A 21,937-nucleotide genomic window follows, 5' to 3' on the forward strand; every position below is an offset into this window, starting at 1 on the left:
GCTCAAGGGCGCAGTCTCCCCACTGAAGTGTTAAAAATGAACATTTGTTCTCAGAGTCACATCCCTACCCATCTTTCTGGTTTCAGCCCATAGAAATTTTATTTGCCCTTTTAAAAATCTCCCCACTTTGTGGGAGCCCAGAGATGTATTAAAAACTATGGTTTACAGGGGTGCCTGGGTTACTTAGTCGGTTAAGTGTCTGCCTTTGGCTCAGGTCATGATCTCAGGGTCCTGGGTTTGAACCCTGCATTGGGCTCTCTGCTTAGTGGAGAGTCTTTTCCCTCTTCCTCTGCCTGCTGCTCCCCCAGCTTATGTTCTTTCTCTCTCTCTTCATCTCTGTCAAATATATTAAATCTTCAAAACAAAACAAAACGAAAAACAAACCAAAAACCCCCTATAGTTTACATAGGACCTTGTTGCAGTGGAAAGGCCTTTTGTAGTATCTAATCCACTGTACTGCTGGGAAAAGGAATCTCAGTTTTTACTTAACCTATTTCCCCTTTTAATTAATTTTAAGAGTTACATGTCTTTCTTTATTTTTTTATTTTCTTAAAAGATTTATGTGTTAGAGACACAGAGAGCATAGACACTTGCATGAATGGGAGGGGTAGAGGAAGAGGGAGAGAGAATCTCAAGCAGACTTCACACTGAGCTTGGAGCCTGATGCAGGGTTCTATCTCATGACCCTGAGGTCATGACCCAAGCCAAAACCAAGAGTCAGATGCTTAACTCTCAGCACCATCCAGGCACCCCTCACATACCTTTTTTTTTTTTTTTTAAGATTTTATTTATTTATTTGATAGAGATTACAAGTAGTCAGAGAGGCAAGCAGAGAGAGAGGAGGAAGCAGGCTCCCTGCTGAGCAGAGAGCCCGATGTGGGGCCTGATCCCACGACCCTGAGACCATGACCTGAGCTGAAGGCAGAGGCTTTAACCCACTGAGCCACCCAGGCACCCCTACCTTTCTTTAAATGTCCATATTGTGAAGGTAATTTTTTTTTCAGTTTCAAATAGAAAATAAAAGTATTGTTTTTGCAGAAGCACATATACCTCCAGACAGGTTATGATATACTTGAAGGGAGGGATTGTATGATTCTTGCTAAGCTTCACTGCTTTAAGAATTGAGACATATATATATATATATATATATATATATATATATATATATGACATTTATTTATTTATTTTAAAGAGTGAGACAGTGTGTGTAAGTGAGGGGAGGGGAAGAGGGAGAGAATCTTCTAGCAGACTCCCCACTGAGAGTGGAGCCTGGTGCCAGGCTTGATCCCACTACCCATGAGATCATGTCCTGAGCTGAACCAAAAGTGGGATGCTTAACCACCTGAGCCACCAGACACCCTTAGGGGTATATTATTTTAAAGATATACAGAATTGTACAACTATAATCTCTGTCCTTAGATTCTCTGAGAAGCAACCATCTATCACTTAAGATACAGCAACTTAAAATTTGGAGAATTACAGCTGTTCTGTACTAAACAGGCAACTGGTGAAGGTGAAGACATTCAGAGGCAAAATATAAAAGTAAACTTGAGCTTTATAGCTGAAATCTGAATCTGAGATTCAGATTCCTACAGAATAAAATGTTGGTTCTCTGAAAGGCTCAGCCCATGTACAGTGAGGAAGAAAACCACCCACTGCATCTTGGGAAGGCTCCATTGTTTGTAGCCTTTCAGATACTTTTCTGGGTGAAGGAAGGAGCACAGCATCGTGGGTGTTAGGCATTCTGGATTCATTTCCCAGCATTGCATGTGATTCATTTTTGGACCTTGCAGAGATAATACTGGTTTTAATCCAAATCATTTGAAAGTAATTTAAACACCATCCCTTTCACACTACCAGCAAAACATCCACATTTCATTCCTTTTATTAGATGACTCACTTTAGCTATATAAGTTTCACATCCAAAGAAGTGATTTTATGGGAATTTAAGAGAATTTTTAATTGATTAGTTGAATTAGTTTGTTTTTTAATTGAAAGTTTATTAGAAGGTTTTGAAAACCTAGTTTTTAGAAACCTCTTTTTCTTCTGAAAGTTTAGAAGTGTATTAGGGCCAGGTGAACTTTGTTTGATCTCCAAGAGGTTGGGAGCATTCATATTTCAGAGCCTCAGGTTTTTGTTTGTTTGTTTTTGTTTTTTTAAGACTGCTACAGCCTTACTACATCTAATGTTTTAAGAGTTTCTGTGTTTGTTTACCCAAATTAAAAACTAAGAACTATTTGGTTGGGTTGCTGTTCTTAATTCAGTATGATTTCTTTGTATCAGATATGAAGTCTCACTCACCAAAAGTCTACTGGTAATAAAGAACAGGTTTAGAACTGTAGTTTAAAAAAAAAAATAGTTGTGAATCTTTAGAACACTGATTCAGTAGGAACAAATATTGAAGTATCTTTAATTTACCAGGCAATTGTTTTCATACCATTAGGGTACATTGATAAAGTACCTTACGTTATGAACACTTTATAGGAACTAATGAAACCTGTAGACAGACTCTTTCCTCCAAAGAGTATTCTTAAGTACATATATAAATCTTTTATATACTATTTTTGGGGGTTTGCAGCCCCCAGAAAATTATTCATGCACCTTAGGTTGAGAAGCCTGCTCTAGGGCTCAGGATGGGGGACAAATCCTTAGAATGAATGTTTTTTGAAATAGATGCTGACTGCGAGTAGAGTTCAGGAGGATTACAAAAATATTATTTTATTCTTGTTATTTCTTCTTTCCCTTAATTCTGTTATAGCCTAACTTTTCTGTTAGACTATGTATGGATAATGACTGTTAGTGTCAAACATCTGGTTATGGGCACCTAGGTGGCTCAGTTAAACATCTGCCGTTGGCTCAGGTCATAATCCCAGAGTCCTGCGATTGAGTCCCACATTGGGCTCCCTGCTTAGCAGGGAATCTGCTTCTCCCTCTTCCTCTGCGCCTCCCCCGCTTGTGCTCACTCACTCTCTCTCGCTTTCTCACTTTCTTAAATAATAAATAAAATCTTTTAAAAAAAAAACCCATCTGGTCATATTCTTTATGTATTTTCAATTTAAATTACTTTGTAGATAAGTCAGAGAATGAAGACTTCGATGTAAATGGAAAATAATATACACGTAACTTTCAAAATGCTTAATTCTATAATTTTTACAGTGTTTTATCATGTTAGTACAGCTTTAGGAGGTGTGCAGGGTTAAGCCAATGAATAACAGAATGAAATGTCGAGATGAAATTATTGCTGGAATTCCTCTTCCATCTACCTCTGGTTTCTGTTTATAGCAACTCCCTCTCTGTGTCTCTCTTTGCCTCCCTGGCTCACTCTCTCTTTCTTTTTCTTAGGCATTAGTGATGAGAGAAGAATCCCAAAGACATTTAGTAACATTGGATTAGGAATTTGGACTTCATTGAAGCCAGAACAAATATTTTCTCCTTCTAGTACCCTGTGGCTAATATCCCACATGCTGTTTGCAAATTACAGCAAACTATTCCTTCTCAGAGTGAGTTCAGGGTCAGGTAACTTTTTTTGAGAAAGAGTGTGTTTTTGTGTTTTATTCTCTCCAACTCACAGATTTTACTTTCTGTTCTCTTCTTGTCAAGTACATTTTCTACATGTAGGATAAATAAAATCTGTTAAAACTTTGGTTGCTTTTGTTCTTACATCTGAGCAGTCCTTTTAGCTTATATTTTTTTAAAGTTACTTTTAATGAAACCTTGAGGAAGAAAATTTAATTGGAATTTAGAAGCTCCAGTTTCAAGCCTCATAACTTACCTATAGCCCGATGATAATGTGATGTGCTTGGTTGTATAACCTTAGTTTCCTATGGAAATCACTGCTTTCCCTTCAAGAACAAAACATTAGACTTGGGTTTCCTGATGACAGAGGTAAAGCAGTTCTTTGAATGTCCACATCCACCTTTTCCATTTAGGAGTTGGATTCTAGAGAAATATTGCTTTCCTTTTTTTTTTCTTTTTTAAGATTATGGCTATATAATAGAGGAAAAATTGATGATAAGACTTACTTTATTCCCTTTTTATTGGGAATCATGATTTGGAGCATGGTGTTTGGCTCTGTAGAATTGTTTTTTCATTGTCTTCTGAGTAACCCTTGTTTTTTCCATTCCTATTTTCTTATCATGGTTCATTTACCCCCAAATATAGAGCATACTATTTTCTTCATTGCTACACATTCCCTAGTATCCAGCTTAGTGTACTTCTCTGTAAAGTCTTGTTTAGAGCTCTAACCTGTAGTGATCTCATCCTCTTCTGAATTCCTATTTATTACGAAGAGCACAAATTAGACCAAGATTTGGATCTCAACTCTGCTATATTACTTGCCAGTAATTTCCTGTTCTATAAAAGAGTAGTGATAATTTGTAAATTTGTAGGATTGTCTTGCAAACCAGTGACTATATATAAAGCTCCTATCAGAGTATCTAAATGGTAACAAATACAACATTAATTAAGGTAGTAAAATTAAAATTAATTACACGATTCATATAAGTGCTCTGCAGAGGGCGTGGCATAATAATAAGCTCATAGTGTTATGTTTGTTTTTTGTTTTGGGGTTTTTTGGTCAATAAGTAGTAAAGATTTACTTTATTATTAACGGTTGTTGCTACTACTTCTATTACTACTTATCATCTGACTGCAATTCATTTGATCCTTAATTATTGAGAGGCAAATTTAAAGTGAGGTTTATCAGGCTTGGGCATTTGGACTCCTCACTTTCAGAGGGATCCCTTTCAAGGCCCTGGATTTCATACTAGCAATGTGTCCTCAGATTTGCATAAGTTAAATGCCTTAGCCATAATCAACTAAGACTGTTCTTTTCTTCCACTCGCTTTCCCTTCTGTCATACTCTTCCTCATGTTGAGTACCGTTGTAATGGTCATAGGCATTTTTCCCAGCTAACAGGAGTTGAGTTGGGAACACATTCAGTTCTGGTTTTAGTGGAATTGTTTATGTGGTCCATAGTCACTGTTATGTACAGTTGTTATTGCTAACCATCTCAGTGTAGGCATGGTTTCCAGGAATATTCTACGATGTTGTTTGACTTACTAGGATGGTGATAAGAAGTTGTAGAGCCCACTGAGAATGCCAATTTTAAGTCCTCATAATCCTGCTGTAGTGAGTATGTGGTTGAAAAAACCAGGTAATGAGTTTTCTCATGTCAAAGAGTATTTAAGATTTTTCACTGTAAAAGAAAACCTGAAATATCCTGAAGTCTTAGAGCTTAAATGTGAAAGAAACTATATAGTATGTTTTTATTTATTTTTAAATAGAGAGGAGCACCTTGGTGGCTCATTTGGTTAAGTGTCTGCCTTTGGCTCTGGTCATGATCCCAGTGTCCTGGAATTGAGCTGGGCTCCTTGCTGTCAGGCTCCCTGCTTAGTGGGGAGCTTGCTTCTCCCTCTGCCCCTGCTCATGTGCTTTTCCTCACTCAGTTTCTCAAATAAATAAATAAAATCTTTTAAAAAAATAAGTAGAGCACCTGCATGAGCAGGGGTGAGGGAAGGTGCCAAGGGAGAGGGAGACAGAGAATCCTAAGCAGGGTTCACATTCAGTGTGAAGCCTGATGTGGGGCTTGATCTCACAACCATAAATCATGACCTGAGCTGATATCAAGAGTTGAACACTATCGACTGAGCCACCCAGGTGTCCCTGAAGGAAACTTTAAACAGAGATTTTCCCAAATTTAACAACAGTACATTAACTCTTTGCATGATTGCCAATAATGAGTAATTCATTTTCCTGTGATATTACCAGTAATGAATAATGGAGCACCTTAAAGTGTTTGTTTTTTCATTAACCATGCTGAAAGTGGGTTTTTTTTTTTTTGGTTTTTTGTTCTTTTATTTTGATTCACTTATTTTTATAGAACATAGTGACATAGTGGCAGGGCTGAGGGAGAGGGATAGGAAGAGAAACTCAAGCAGACTCCCTGTTGAACACAGAGCCTGATGTGGAACTCAGGCCCATGACTCCAAGATCAAGAATTGGATGCTTAATTTACTGAGCCACCCAGGTGGCCCTGAGTTAACCGACTGAGCCAGGCATCCCAAGGCACCCCTGAATTAAAGTCTTGATTATCATTATTATTTTCATAGACAGTATTACGAAATCATTGTCATATCATGATGTGCTCTAAAAATCCTCAGATGTGAGAAAGATTTTAGAGTACCAAGGAGTTAATGAAAATATGATTATATGTCTAGGTTTTGTGATATTTGTGCAGCCATCTTTTTTTTTTTTTTTTTTAAGATTTTATTTGACAGGCAGAGATCACAAGAAGGCAGAGAGGCAGGCGGAGAGAGAGGAGGAAGCAGGCTCCCTGCCAAGCAAAGAGCCCGATGCGGGGCTTGATCCCAGGACCCTGGGATCATGACCTGAGCCTAAGGCAGAGGCTTTAACCCACTGAGCCACCCAGGTACCCCAGCCATCTTTTAAAATTTGTATGTTTTTGTGATTTTTGTTCTCATTCTCTTTTTTAAAAGATTTTATTTATTTATTTGAGAGAGAAAATGAGAGAGAGAGAGAGCATGAGAAGGGAGAGGGTAAGAGGGAGAAGCAGACTCCCTGCCGAGCAGGGAGCCCAATGGGGGACTTGATCTCGGAACCTTAGGATCATGACTTGAGCCAAAGGCAGTTGCCTAACCAACTGAGCCACGTAGGCACCCTGTTCTCATTCTTAATAAATATTCACTTATTACCTAATTTTGTATTCATAATTTTGTATTTGTTCTCCTAATTAGGGACTCAAAATTATATCCACTTTAGACTCCACAAAACTTGGTTTACCCTAATTATAGTCTAATTTGAATCATATCTTTGGTTGTTAGATTGACCTATTAATTTAAATTACCAATGACAGTGTATTTTCCTATTTGTGTGTCTTGACTCTTCAAGTAGCTTGTAGTTTGAGGGTAGACAATTTGTCTTATGCCTAGCATAATTCTTGAAATAGGTATATAGATATAGTTACACAGATATTCATTGATGAGAGAACAATGTGGCATAAGGAAGTGTCTATTCTTTAATTGCAGGTTTGGGAGCTTCACTAGCTATTTTAGATGCGGGCTGATAAATATTTATGTTCAAACATATTATAGCCTGAATAGATGAGAAGCCATGGTCTAATTTGTATGTTTCTTAATCTTTATTTTATTTTTAAAGATTTTACTTCTTTATTTGACAGAGAGAGAGAGAGAGATCACAAGTAGGCAGAGGGAGGGGGGAAGTAGGCTCCCTGCTGAGCACAGAGGCTGACGTTGGGCTCTATCCCAGGACCCTGAGATCATGACCTGAGCTGAAGGCAGAGGCTTAACCCACTGAGTCATTTCCCAGGCACCCCTAACCTTATTTTAAAGTAATTCGGACCTAGAAGATCTGGTTTTCACTTTGATCTCTGATACTTTCAAATTTTAAAGTTATAATAGTCTCCTAATATATTTGAGAATTATTCTCTTAATCTATAGTGAGATCATTATAATACCCATTTTCTAGGATTGTTACATGGATCAGATGAGATTGTGAGTGAAAGTGGTAGTATACATTATAAAGTGCTCTACAGATGTAAACAGTTACCATTCTTTACTTTGCTTTATTCCCTTTGGGTTCTAGAATTTCATTAGATCTCCAATTCTCCAAAACTTTAACAGTACTAACGAGAGGAACATAATTGTATTAAAGCTTCCCTGATGGTTTATTTTGATGAGATAACCAGTTTTTTAATTTATTTTTTTTCTATGTAGGGAACATATTTCAACTAAGGTACAGATGGTGTCCTGAATTTTTCTTAAAAAAAAACCAAAAAACCCAAAATAATTTTAAGTTTCAAGAGTAAAGAAGAAAAATTTCTCTTTGACATTCCAGGATTTAAAAAGTGGTTCAGTGATATTTGTAGAAAAAGACCTCAGGACACCTGGGTGACTCATTTGTTAAGTGTCTGCCTTCTGCTCAGGTCATGATCTCAGGGTCCTGGGATTGAGTCCCTCATTGGGCTCCCTGCTCAGGGGGGAGTCTGCTTCTCCCTCTGCCTGCTGCTCCCCCTGCTTGTGTGCACACACACACACACGCACACACTCTGAAAAACAAATAAAAATCTAAAGAAAAGAAAAGAAAAGATTAGACCTCTTATTGGGGAAATTTTCATGTCTGAGCCAGCAAGCTTTGAGTAATACGAAGCGTTGGTGGGAATTTCAGCATATCTTTAAGTAAAGGGGCTGCCAATATAAATCATTCAGTTTACATTAAAAATAAACATCTTATGAGATAAATAGCTGGTAAGAATGGATGAGTTTGGGATAATAAAATGCCATATGAATGAATATATGTCCATATTTCATAGGCTGTTCTACCTGAGAGTTTTAGTGTTGCCTTTTCCCCAACAATGAGATAAGGTGACAGAATTTCATGTCCTGAGATCAGTGTGCCATGTAATGTTAGCTACCCTTTACATGAAGGACATTTTTGTTGCTATTGTTGTTTTTTGGTATATGAAGAAAAAGTAGGGGAGTGTGAAGAAAAGCATTCTGAAACTCACCAAAATACCTCTGTTTTAAGACCCAAAGAGTATATAGTTTTCAAAAAATGCTATAACAAAGCATATGTTGGGTATTAAACCAGAGCTTTATGGGCATTAAATTCTGGGTCTCCAACTCTCTCATAGATTATATTCATACTCATTTCAAATCATTAATTGAAGTTAGTTGAAATCTGGAAAGTCTGAAAGTGTTAACTGTTCATTCATTGGAGAGCCAAAATTTGGAATCTGTCTCATTACAGACCTATATAGGTAAGATACTTTAAAAAAATTTCCTCTTCTCTTAAATGTTGTTCATGTTGGACTTCTCTGGAAGAGGGAACTATCTTATAGGCCAAATCTAATTGCTCAGTAACTGGACTAGTTATCAGGAGATCCAGATTTTTGTCACTGATGTACATGGTGATCTCAACAACTCATTTAATCATTTTGTATTAAGTTTTCAACCCTCCAAGGTAATATTTACCCCCTCTCAACTTATACAGAGTTGAGCTTATAGAACTTAAGAGTTGAAAGGCATTGTAAGAAATGGTTTCTCAACATTGGCACTGTTGACATTTTGAGCTGGATAATCCTATATTATGGTGGGCTGTCCTGCACATTGTAGGATGTTTAGCAGTGTCCCTGGCCTCTAAATGCCAGTAGTAGCACTGCTAGTTATGACAACCAAAAATGATGCCAGAAATTTCCAAATGTTCTGTGGGTGGCAGTGTCTCTCCCAGTTGAAAACCACTGCTGTAAGAGATTATTCAAGACTGAGACAACTGAGGCCTAGAGAAGTTCAGTCACCAGCTTTAGATCACATAAATATTAAGTGATTGAGCTGGAACTAGAACCCACCTTTATTAATATACTCCCAACCCAGTTCCCTGGTTTCCCCCTTAAATTAATTTAGGGTTTTGTTCCATATCAAAAGCAGTGGCATACATTAATTATTGATGCCAAAAGAAATATTGATAAATCTTCTACATTTACCAATTACCAATTATGTTTTACCCACTGACTTCCACCCCACAACTTCCAGAGCTCTACCACACATCCTAAGGAATCCCTGCCTTTCTCAACTCGTAAACACTTGATAAATGCTCGAGCACCACTTGAGTTCCAGCTATCCCAAAAGGGCACCCCGGTCCAGAGAGCTCTGGCCTATGCCTGTTCTATCTCCAGCGATCTCACCAGGGCCTTTGGCACGGAATGCCCTAGACTGTGCCCACTCCAACTCTAGCCATCCTTGTGGGGGTGGTTCTGGTGCGGTGTGTCCTAGGACTACTGACCCATCCTGCTTCAGCTCCAGCTCCAGTTGGCCAGCCAAAACTTCTAGGCACTCACATTCTACACTGAGGATGTTTCTTCATGAAGCTGCTCCTTCAAGACTGGGAGATGTGACTGTTTTCCTTAATTCACAGAAACAAAGAAAACCAAACAAAATGAGGAGACAAAGAAATACGCTTCAAATAAAAGAACAAGGCAAAACTTAAGGACAGGATGAAATGGAGATAAGCAGTCTTATAAAGATTTCAAAAAGTAAGGGTCATAATGTTACTCACCTGACTTGAGAGAACAGTGGATAAGCTCAGTGAAGACACCAGCAAAGAGAGAGAAAATATAAAAAGAACCAATAAGAGTTTTAGAATACAATAACTGAAGTGAAAAACTCACTAGAGGGAATCAAGCAGATTAGAAGATACAGAAGAATGGATCAGTAATCTGGAAGACAGGATAATGGAAAGCACTCAAACTGAACAGAAAAAAAGATAGAGATATTACTGTCTATCTATAAACATATATATCTGTTAAAGTTTTTATATATATATAAACACACATATATATAAACATTCTATCCAAAACCAGCAGAATACACATTCTTTTCAAGTATACATCGAACACTTTTCAGGATCACATATTAGGCCACAAAATAATTCTCAGCAAACTTAATGAAATTGAATTCTTATTAAGCATCTTTTTCATTCACAACACTATGAAACCAGCAATCAGTTACAAGAAGAGGACTGGAAAAGGCCCATAAACATATGGAGGCTAAACAGCATGCTCCTAAATAACCAATAGGTCAACAGAAACATCAAAGAAGAACTCAAAAAAATAAGTTTTTTTAAAAAGTTTTTATTTATTTATTTGTTAGAGAGATTGAGAGCACAAGTAGGGGCAGCAGCAGGCAGAGGAAGAATCAGGCTCCCCCTGAGCAAGGAGCCTAGTGTGGGATTTGATTCCAGAACCCTGGTATCATGACCTGAGCTGAAGGCAGATGGTTAACTGACTGAGCCACCCAGGAGTCCCACAAAAGAAGTTTTAAGAGTGAAGTTTATAATGATACAGGCCTACGTCAAGAAACAAGGAATATCTCAATCTAACCTTATTCCTAAAGGAATTAGCAAAAGAAAAGGCCCAGAGTTAGTAGAAGGAAGGAAATAGTAAAGATGAGAGTGGAAATAAATGAAAATGGAAACTACAAAAACAATAGAAAAGATCAGTGGAACTAAGAGCTTGTTCTTTGGAAAGATGAATAAAATTGATAAACCTTTAGCTAAATTTATCAAGAAAAAAAGGACTCAAAAATTAGAAATGAAAGAGGAGAATTAAAACCAACACCATAGAAATACTATGATAATAGGAGACTGCTGTGACCAATTATATGCCAAAATTGGACAACCTAGAAGAAATGGATAAATTGGTAGAAATATAGAGTCTTTTAAAATTGAATCAGGAGGAAAGAGAAAACCTGAATAGACCAGTTAACAGTAATGAAATTAAATTGACAATTTAAAAGCTACCAACAAAAAAAGTTTAGGACCAGATGGCTTTACAGGTGAATTGTACTAAACATTTAAAGATTAATGCCTATCCTTTAAAAAATATGACAAAAAAATAGAAAAGGGAAAAAATCTTTCCAAATTCATTCTGTGAGGCCAGCATTACCCTGAAACCAAAACCAGACTAAGACACTATAAAAAAAGAAAATTACAGACTAATATCCCTGATGAACATAAATGCAAAAGTTTTCAACAAAATATTTGCAAACCAAATTCAACAATACATTAAACAGATTATTTACCATGATCAAGTGGGATTTATTCCAGGGTGCAAACATGGTTCAATATCTGCACATCTATCACTGTTATAACACATTAACAAGATGAAGGATAAAAACTATATCATTTCAATAAATATAGAAAAACCATTTGACAAAATTCAACATCCATTCATGAAAAACTCTAAACAGAGTAGGTTTAGAGGGAACGTACCTCAGCATAATGAAGGCCATATATGACTGACCCATAGCTAACATCATATTGTTGAAAAGCCAAATGCATTTTCTCTAAGATCAAGAACGAACTAGGATATCCACTCTTTCCACTTTTATTCAGCATAGTGCTGAAAGATCCAGCCACAGCAGTCAGACAACAAAAAGAAATAAAAGGCATTCAGATTGGTAAGGAAGAAGTAAAACTTTCACTATTTGCAGATAACATGGTACTATATGTAGAAAACCTGAAAGACTCCACCAAAAGAGTACTAGAACTGATAAATGAATTCAGTAAAGCCATAGGATACAAAGTCAATGTGCAGAAATCTTTTGCATTTCTATACACTAATAATAAAGCATCAGAAAGTGAAATTCAGAAAATAATCCCATTTACCATTGCTCTAGAGATCACAAGATACCTGGGAATAACTAACTAGACTAAATAACTAACTAAAGAGGTGAAAGACCTGTACTCTGAAAACTGTAGAACATTGTTGAAAGAAATTGAAGATGACACAAAAATGTGGAATGACATTCCATGCTTATGGGTTGCAAGAGCAAATATTGTTAAAGCAATCTATACATTTAATGCAATCCTTTTCAAAATAGCAACAGCATTTTTTACAGAAGTAAAACAAACACTAAAATTTGTATGGAACTACAAAACACCCAGGATAGCCAAAGTAATTTTGGAAAAGAAAAGCTGGAGGTGTCATAATTCCAGACATCAAGTGCCAGACTGACAAAGCTGTAGTAATCAAAACAGTATGGTACTGTCACAAAAATAGACATATAGGTCAATAGAACAGAATAGAAAACCCAGAGATAAGCCCACAAGTGTATGGTCAATTAATCGCAACAAACAAGAAAAGAATATGAAATGGGGAAAAGAGTCCAGCAAATGGTGTTGGGAAAACTGGTTAGCTCTATGCAGAAGAGTAAAACCAGACCACTTTCTTATACCATACACAAAAATGGATGCAAAATGGATTAAAGAACAGAGCAGAGGCAGTGATTTCTCTTACATTGGCTGTAGTAATATTTTTCTAGATGTCTCCCGAGGCAAGGGAAATAAAAAATAGACTGTTGGGACTACATCAGAAAGCTTCTGCACAGTGAAAGAAACAGCAAACTAAAAGGCAACCTACTGAATGGGAGAAGATATTTGCAAACTACATACCAATAAAGGGTTAGTACCCAAAATGTCCAAAGAACTTATACAACTCAACACCCAAAGAACAAATAATTCAGTTTAAAAATGAGCAGAAGAAATGAATAGATATTTCTTCAAAGAAGACATACAGGTGACTAACAGACACATGAAAATATGCTCAACATCACTCATCTTTAGGGAAATGCAAATCAAAACTGCAGTGGGAGTTGTCTGGGCGGCTCAGTCAGTTAAGTGTCCAACTCTTGATTTCGGCTCAGGTTCTGATCTCAGGGCCATGGGATCAAGCCCTGTGTGAGATTCCATTCTCAGTGCAAGTCAGCTTGAGATTTCCTCTCTCTCCATCTTCCTCTGTCCCTCCCTCTACTTGTTCTCTCTAAAAATAAATAAAAGCTTAAAAAAAAAAACTACAGTGAGATATTATCTTACATCTATCAGAATGGCTAAAATCAAAAACACAGGAAACAACAAGTACTGACAAAGATGTGGAGAAAGGGGAACCCTTTTATACTATTGGTGGGAATGTGAACTGATGTTACCACTGTGGAAACAGTATGGAGGTTCTTCAAAAAGTTAAAAATAGAAATACCCTATGATCCAGTACTACTGAGTATTGACAGAAAAAATACAAAAATACTGATTCAAACAGATACATGCACCCCTCTGTTTATTGCAACCTTATTTATGGTATCCAAATTATGGAAGCAACCCAAGTGCCTATTGATAGATGAATGGATAAAGAAGATGTGGTGTATATTTATAATGGAATATTATTCATCCATATAATAGAAAGAAACTTTGCCATTTGCAACAACATGGATGGAGCTAGAGAGTATATTGCTAAGCAAAATGAGTCAGAAAAAGACAGATACTGTATGATTTCAATCATGTGGAATTTAAGAAATAAAACAAATGAGCAAAGGGAAAGAAAAGAGAGACACAAACCAAGAAGCAAACTCTGAACTATAGAGAATAAACTAATGGTTACCAAAGGGCAAGTGGGTTGGAGGATGGGGAAAATAGGAAATGGAGATTAGGGAGTGTGCTTATCATGACGAGCACTTGGTAATCTATGGAATTGTTGAATCACTGTAATGCACACCTGAAACAAATATAACATATGTGTTAACCATACTGGACCTAAAAATAATTTTAAAAAGCCCTAGAGACTCCATGAAAAAGTTAATTAGAACTAGTAAGTTCAGTAAATTTGTAGGATATAAAAATTAATATACAGAAATCTGTTGCATTTCTTTCTCTTTTTTAATAGATTTTATTTATTTATTTGACAGAGGGTGGGGAGAGAGAGAGAGTGAGAGTGGGTATAAGCAGGCAGAGAAACAGGCAGAAGGAGAGGGAGAGGTGGGCTCTCCGCTGAGCAGAAAGCCTGGTATGGGGCTTGATCCCAGGACCCTGGGATCATGACCCGAGCCGAAGGCAGATGCTTAACCAACTGAGCCACCCAGATGCCCCAGTCTGTTGCATTTCTTTACAGTAATAGTGAAGTAGCAAAAAGAGGAAGTAAGAAAACAGCCTCATTAACAATTGCACCAAAAAGAGTAAAGTACGTAAGAATACATTTTACCAAGGAGGTGAAAGACCTGTACTCTGAAAAACACAAGCCATTGATGAAAGAAATTGATGACACAAATGGGAAGATATTTAATGCTCATGGGTTAGAAAAATTAATATTGTTAAAATGTCCATATTACTGCAGTCTGTAGAGTCAGTGCAATCCATATAAGAATACCATTAGTCATCTTCACAGAATTAGAACAAATAATCCTAAAATTTGTATGGAGCCAAAAAAGACCCAGCATAGCCAAAACAATCTTTTTTCTTTTTTTTTTTAACTTAACTTCAATTTAGTTAGCATACAGTGTATTGTTAGTTTCAGGGGTAGTATTTAATGATTCATTAGTTGTGTATAACACCTAGTGCTCATTACATCAAGTGTCCTCCTTAATGCCCATCACCCAGTTACCATCCCTCACCCACCTCCCCTCCAGCAACTCAATTTGTTTCTTATAGTTAAAGAGTCTCTTATGGTTTGCCTTCTTCTGTTTTTAATCTTAGTTTTCCTTCCCTTCCCCTATGTTTATCTGTTTTGTTTCTTAAATTCCACACATGAGTGAAATCATGTATTTGTCTTTCTCTGACTGACTTATTTCATGTAGCATAATGCCCTCTAGTTCCATCCACATCATTGCAAATGGCAAGATTTTATTCTTTTTGATGGCTGAGTAATTCCATTATATATATATACACACACATATATATGGAATTCCATATATATTCATAAACATATAATGGAATTACTCAGCCATCAAAAAGAATGAAATCTTGCCATATGCATACATATATGTATATATGTATGTATTATATATATACAGCACATCTTCTTTACCAATCTATCTGGGTTCTTTCTATATTTTGGCTGTTGTGAACATTGCTGCTATAAACACTGGGGTACATGTGCCCTTTTGAGTCACTATTTTTTGTATCCTTTGGATAAATACCCAGTAGTACATTTGCTGGGTCAAAGGCTAGTTCTATTTTTAGCTTTCTGAGGAATCTCCATACTGTTTTCCAGAGTGGCTGTACCAGTTTGCATGCCCACCAGCAGTGTAAGAGGTTTCCTCTTTCTCCACATCTTTGGCAACATCTGTTCATAGCCAAAGCAATCTTAAGAAAGAAGAACAAAGATGGAGATTTCAAACTATACTACAAAAGTATGGTAATCAAAACAGTATACTGGCACTGACACAGAAATAGACACATAGGTCAGTAGAGTGGAATAGAGAATAGAATAGAATAGAATAGAATAGAGAACCCAGAAATAAACCCACTTATTTGGTCAATTAATCTCAGCAAAGAAGGTAAAAAATACACAGTCAGGAAAAGACAGTCTCTTCAATAAATGGTAATAGGAAAACTAGATAGCAAAAGGATGAAACTGGGCTTTTTTTTTTTAAGATTATTTATTTATTTGACAGAGATCACAAGTAGGCAGAGAGGCAGAGAGAGAGGAAGGAAGCAGGGTCACTGCTGAGCAGAGAGCCTGATGCGTGGCTCGATTCCAGGACCCTGGGATCATGACCTGAGCTGAAGGCAGAAGCTTTAACCCACTGAGCCAAACAGGCGCCCTAGGCTACTTTTTTATACCAAGTTTATTAATATTGAGTTCATCTAAGAATAAACTCAAAATGGATTATAGACCTAAATGTAAGACCTAAACCAAAAACTTTAAAAAAAAATTGGGCAGTAAACTCTTAGATATTGACCTTAGCAATATTTCTCTCATTCTGTCTCTTCAGGAAAGGGAGACAAGGGCAAAATAAAGTATTGGGATTACACCAATATAAAACACTTTTGCATAGTGAAGGAAACAGGAAAACAAAAAGCAGCCTAGTAAATGAGAGAAGGTATATTTGGTAAGGGTATATTTGGTAAGGGATCAATATCCAAAATACATAGAGAGCTCTTAAAACTCAATATCAAAAAACAAATTATCTGATTAAAATGGGCAGAGGACCTGACTAGACATTTTTTCCGAAGAAGAAATAGAGGTGACTAGAAAACAGTTGAAAAGATGTTCAACATCACTAACCATCAGGGAAATGCAAATACTACCATGACGATAGATAACCTCACAATGGTCAGGATAGCTAGTATCAATAAGGCAAGAAATAACAAGTATTGGTAATGGTGTAGAAGAAAGGGAACCCATATGTGCTGTTTGTGGAGGTGTAAATTGGCACATCCACTATGGAGATTCCTCAAAAAATTAAAATAGAAATGCCACATGGCCAGGGCATGTGGGTGGCTCAGTTAAGTGTCCAACTCTTTATCTCAACTTAGGTCTTGATCTCAGGGTCATGAGTTCAGGCCCCACATTGGGCTCCACACTGGGCATGGAACCTACTTTAAAAAAAATTACCACATGACCTATTTATTCCCCTTCTGGATATTTCACTGAGGAATGGGATAACATAGATGTTCATAGATGAACATCATAGATTAATGGATAAAGAAGATGTTGTGTATATATATTACTCAGCCATAAAAAGGAATGAGATCTTCCATTTGTGACAACCTGCATGGATGTCGGGGGTATTCTGCTAAGTAAAAGAAGTCAGAAAAAGACAAATACTGTATAATTTCACTTACATGCAGAATCTAAAAAAGAAATGGGCAAAACCAGAAACAGACTCTAGAGAACAAACTGCTGATTGCTGGAGTGAAGGGGGTCAGGTGATGGATGAAATGGGTGAAGATAATAAAGAGGTGCAAATGTCTTGTTCTAAAATAAGTCACAGGTATGAAAGGTACAGCAAGGGTAATATAGTCAACAACATTGTAACAACTTTGGTGACAGATGGTTTACTACACTTATGGTGGTGAGCATTTGGCAATGTATAGAATCCTCAAATTACCATGTTGTACACCTGAAACTAATAAAATGTTGTATGTCAACTATACTTCAGTAAAAAAGTGCTTGAGCAGCATTTAATAAGAACATTTGGAATGGCTGGTATGGAAGGTTTCAGTTTGCATTATAAGTCATATAGATAAGTTTAAGTTGGATATAATGTATTGGATATTGAAAAGTAGTGAATTCTGTTGTAGTGGAGAATCTAGAAGATGTATCTTTGGAATCTAGTGCCTGTGTATCACAGTGAAATCACTGTGGTATCTTATGTTTATACTGAATCATTTTGTGTCTTCCATTCTTTACGTACTTCAAAGTTACATGATTCTTAATAAACAGTAAAATTGGAAACATAGTAGCACTTAGTAAATTTTGATTATTTGTTTAAATCCATATCTGATGTTTATCATAATAACTTGGGTTTTCAGTTTATCATAATATCTTGGGTTTTCAGTATATAGAAATTCAGTTTTAGCTTGGGGACACAAGGGGAAGACAAAAGAAGGAGAACCAGATAAGAGAGAGCAAATTGGGTAAAATTTGTTGTCAGAAAAACTGTCAGGTAGGAGAACTTGTAAATACACACTTTCCTTTAAAGTTAGGGTAAATCATCTGAACATTTGAATTCTGGAATTCTCTCAAGCTCGGTGCTGAGGACATCTTTGGATTTCTTATGGTCTCATTAACAGAACCTTTTCTCTGATAGCTGTGCAGCACAGCTGTCTATCTTTTGAAAACTCCAGACCCCTGCAATGTTGAAAACCTCAGACACTAAGCTTTGAAGATGCTTTTTTAATCTATTGAAATCTTTGAACTTAGATACAATTGGGTTGTTATGTAATATTCTGAACATGCATAAATTCACAATATGAAAGTGCTTGAAGTCCAAACTCAGGGGTTTGCAGACTAAGAGAAACTATAGAGTAAGAGCCAGTAGACATTAAGTGTAATTATCTGCCATGGTTATATTTACTTGCTGTTTTTCCATTCCTCCCTCTATAAGTACATTATAAACTGTCCTAAGCTAAAGTATTGATTAGATATTAAGAGTTTTTAAAAAAGATTTTTATTTATTTATTTATTTGACACAGAGAGATCACAAGTAGGCAGAGATGCAGGCAGAGAGAGAGGGGGAAGCAGGCTCCCCTCTGAGCAGAGAGCCCGATGTGGGACTTGATCCCAGGACCCTGAGATCATGACCTGAGCCGAAGGCAGCGGCTTAACCCACTGAGCCACCCAGGCGCCCCGCTAATAAGATTTTTAAAGATATCATTCTTCTCACTGGGTATCAATATTCTTAGTGGTATTTTCCACTAGAAAATGAACTAACACTAGCCAGTAGGGATTGGCCTAGTACTGAAGGACAGTTAAAAGTGGTCCTTGGGGCGCCTGGGTGGCTCAGTGGGTTAAAGCCTCTGCCTCTGGCTCAGGTCACGATCTCGATCTCAGGATCGAGCCCCGCATTGAGCTCTCTGCTTGGCAGGGAGCCTGCTTCCTTTCCTTTCTCTCTGCCTACCTCTCTGCCTACTTGTGATCTCTGTCTGTCAAACAAATAAATTAACTCTTAAAAAAAAGAAAAGTGGTCCTTAAGGGGCACCTAGGTGGCCTCTGCCATTGGTTCAGGTCATGGTCTCAAGGTCCTGGGATCGAGTCCCACATCGGGCTCTCTGCACAGCGGGTAGCCTGCTTCCTCCTCTCTCTCTGCCTGAGTTTCTGCCTACTTGTGATCTCTATCAAATAAATAAATAAATAATCTTAAAAAAAAAAAAAGTGGTCCTTAAACTTAAGCTTGGATAGTAGGATTGAGGGTCAAAGAATAGGTTTGGGGGGCAGGATGTATCCTATAAGTAAATGTGTGTAGTGATAGAAAGGTTGCATGACGCAAGGGGACAAGGGAGCCACTACCATGTAGTAGTTGGGGAAATGGCCTTTTTTTTTTTTAACTGTAAGAATGATGGTCAGTAAAACTTGGTAAGTTTAAAAAGTTTACATAAGAAAAATAATTATTCACAATCTTATCAGGGCAGTGTTGCAACAATTTAACATTTTCATATATTTGTTATTTTTCTCTACATTTTAGAAATAGTTGAGTTCATACTTTAAATATCCTTTTGTATTCTGCCCCTTTGCTCACTATAGTTGGTTTCCTTGGTTTTTATTTTCTTACAGCTGCTCAGAGAGACTGCACATGTTTCCCAGTGCATGTAATATATTTTTGGCCACTTTTTTGCAGGGTTGAATTTATTTACCCATCAGAGTCAATCCTAAATGTTATTTTCTTAGAGAAGCTTTCCCTAATTCTTGGGATTAGTACCTCCTGTTACATACTTCTGTAGTCCCCTGTACTTTTCTTTATAGCCTTTATTGCAATTACAATTCATAATGTATGCAGAATTAGGATGTTGTATATTGGTTAAGTATGTGTTGTTAGAATGCAAGATTCATGAGAGTAGGAACTGTTCACTCTATCTTTATCTTCTACCCAATACAGAATGTGGTAGGTGCTCAGTAACCTTCAGTATATATTGAATAAATAAATGAATGAACAAACATTATAGGCAGCAGTCTCCCTCCATCATACATAATACCTTTGTTAAAGTGTATGTTTGGTATTGGGTGTCTGAAAGTCTAATCCTGGATTCTTTTTTCTAGGAGCTAATAAATATATATATATAGATCCCTAAATATGCTTCTTGGAAGCACTGCTCTTTTTGACCAAGGAAAATGAGTTCAGAGTCTACCTTGTTAGGCATCAGGGGTGGGAAGTGACTGCTAAGAATGGCAGTCACCAGCTGCTCCCTACTGATTTGGAATTTTGTAAGTAGAATCAGGAATCTCTTCCTCCACAGGCTCACAGACCCCTTCCCTGATCCTTTTTAGTCCATGTTCCAAGATCAGGCAACCCACAATATTGAAATTTCTGCTTTAGGATGCTCTTGGTAGCATCCTGGGTGGAAAAGGGGAGACAGTGTTCGTTTTTCTTGTCCAGGCAGCAAGATCTGAATGGAGCTTCAGCCATTTGCAGTCCCCAGTCCCACTCACAAAAATCACGGTCATCATCCAGGTGGGTCTTTTCACCTGCATTTAAATTCCTGAGATAATAGAAGAGGGAGAAGATTAGTGGGGTGAGATTACAAGTATCCCCAGAACACAAAAAGTCTGACTTCATCATTAAAATGAAGGAGAAAGAAATAGGGGCACCATTGCTGTCAAAATGTTTTCCACTAACAACAGCAGCACCTGATAGGAGCACTGTCCTATTTTAATCCTGATTAACCATTTGGATATATGGGTTAGGGCCTTGCTGCTTAGGGTGTGGTCTATAGACCAATAGCTTACAAAAAATGGATGGGCTGGGGGCACCTGGGTGGCTCAGTGGGTTAAAGCCTCTGCCTTCGGCTCAGGTCATGATCCCAGGGTCCTGGGATCGAGCCCCACATTGGGCTCTCTGAGAGGCAGGGAGCCTGCTTCTCTTCCTCTCTCTCTGCCTCTCTCTCTGCCTGCTTGTGATCTATCTCTCTCTCTCAAATAAATAAATAAAATCTTAAAAAAAAAAAATGGACGGGCTTATATAAAAAAAAAAAATTTTCAGGTTTAATTCCAGAGTAGTGAATCAGAATCTTCATTTAACCAAAGCTGGGTGGCCTGTGTGCATGTTAGCTTTTAAGGCAAGCTGGGTTAGGTTGCTGTAAAATGTACAGACTGAGTGGTTGCAAGTCAAGGACATAAGTATTTGAAAACCTGAATATCTATTTATTTTAAGATTTTATTTTTAAGTAATCTCTATACCTAATGGGGGGCTCAAACTCACAACCCTGAGATCAAGAGTTGTGTGGTCTACTGGCTGAGCTGCCAGGCACACCAGAAACCTGATTTTTAATCTTAGACCCTGATACTCAAAATATTTGATATACGAGTTTCTTTCTGAGAGACAAAGAGTAGCCACTCTTTAAATGTATGGCCATGCAGTAAGTTAATGGCAGTCACAACTCAGTATTTCTGTGGTGTTTTAACCTAGACTTGTTTTCTATTTAATTATTTAATTCACTTTGCCTAATTTTATATTAGGGCAAAACTTTTAAAGATAGTCTTAGGGTGCCTGGGTGGCTCAGTTAGATAAGCATCAGACTCTTGATCTCAGCCCAGGTCTTAATCTCAGGGTTGTCAGTTCAAGCCCAGCCACTGGGCTTCATCCTGGGTGTGGAGCCTACTCAATAAATAAATAGATAGATAGATAGATAGATAGATAGATAGATAAATAAAATAAAATAAAAATTAAAATAAAAAATAAAATTGTCTTCTTGTACCAACAGAGAAAATAGAGGTTTCCTGTGTTTGTATATACAGAAGGTATTCCAAGCAGTATATTTCTCCATTTATATTTGGACTATTTTGTTTGAAAACCTAATTTTAACAAGTGGGAAAACAGGTCAGCTTCTTTTCTCTTTTTCTGTTGGAGTTTTCATCTGTGACATTTGTTCAACATAAGTCTAAAATTTAACACACAGCAAATGAATTATCTTTTCT

At 37.2% G+C, this 21,937-nt stretch overlaps 1 protein-coding gene across 2 annotated transcripts in view; it reads left to right on the forward strand.

The window, feature by feature from the left end:
• Nucleotides 1-21,937, forward strand: part of JAM3 (junctional adhesion molecule 3) — a 90,266-nt gene that overhangs the window by 7,412 nt on the left and 60,917 nt on the right. Inside the window, exon 2 of one of the 2 annotated variants that reach the window (XM_032357436.1) lies at nt 20,400-20,474. The exons of the other annotated variant lie outside the window; for it this stretch is intronic. Coding sequence (XP_032213327.1) covers nt 20,414-20,474 — 61 coding nt within the window. The 5' untranslated portion in view covers nt 20,400-20,413. The remainder of the gene's footprint in view (nt 1-20,399; nt 20,475-21,937) is intronic. 2 annotated transcript variants of the gene reach the window in all.

The sequence above is a fragment of the Mustela erminea genome, chromosome 9 (assembly GCF_009829155.1).
Source record: "Mustela erminea isolate mMusErm1 chromosome 9, mMusErm1.Pri, whole genome shotgun sequence".
NCBI classification, from domain to species: Eukaryota; Metazoa; Chordata; class Mammalia; order Carnivora; family Mustelidae; genus Mustela; species Mustela erminea.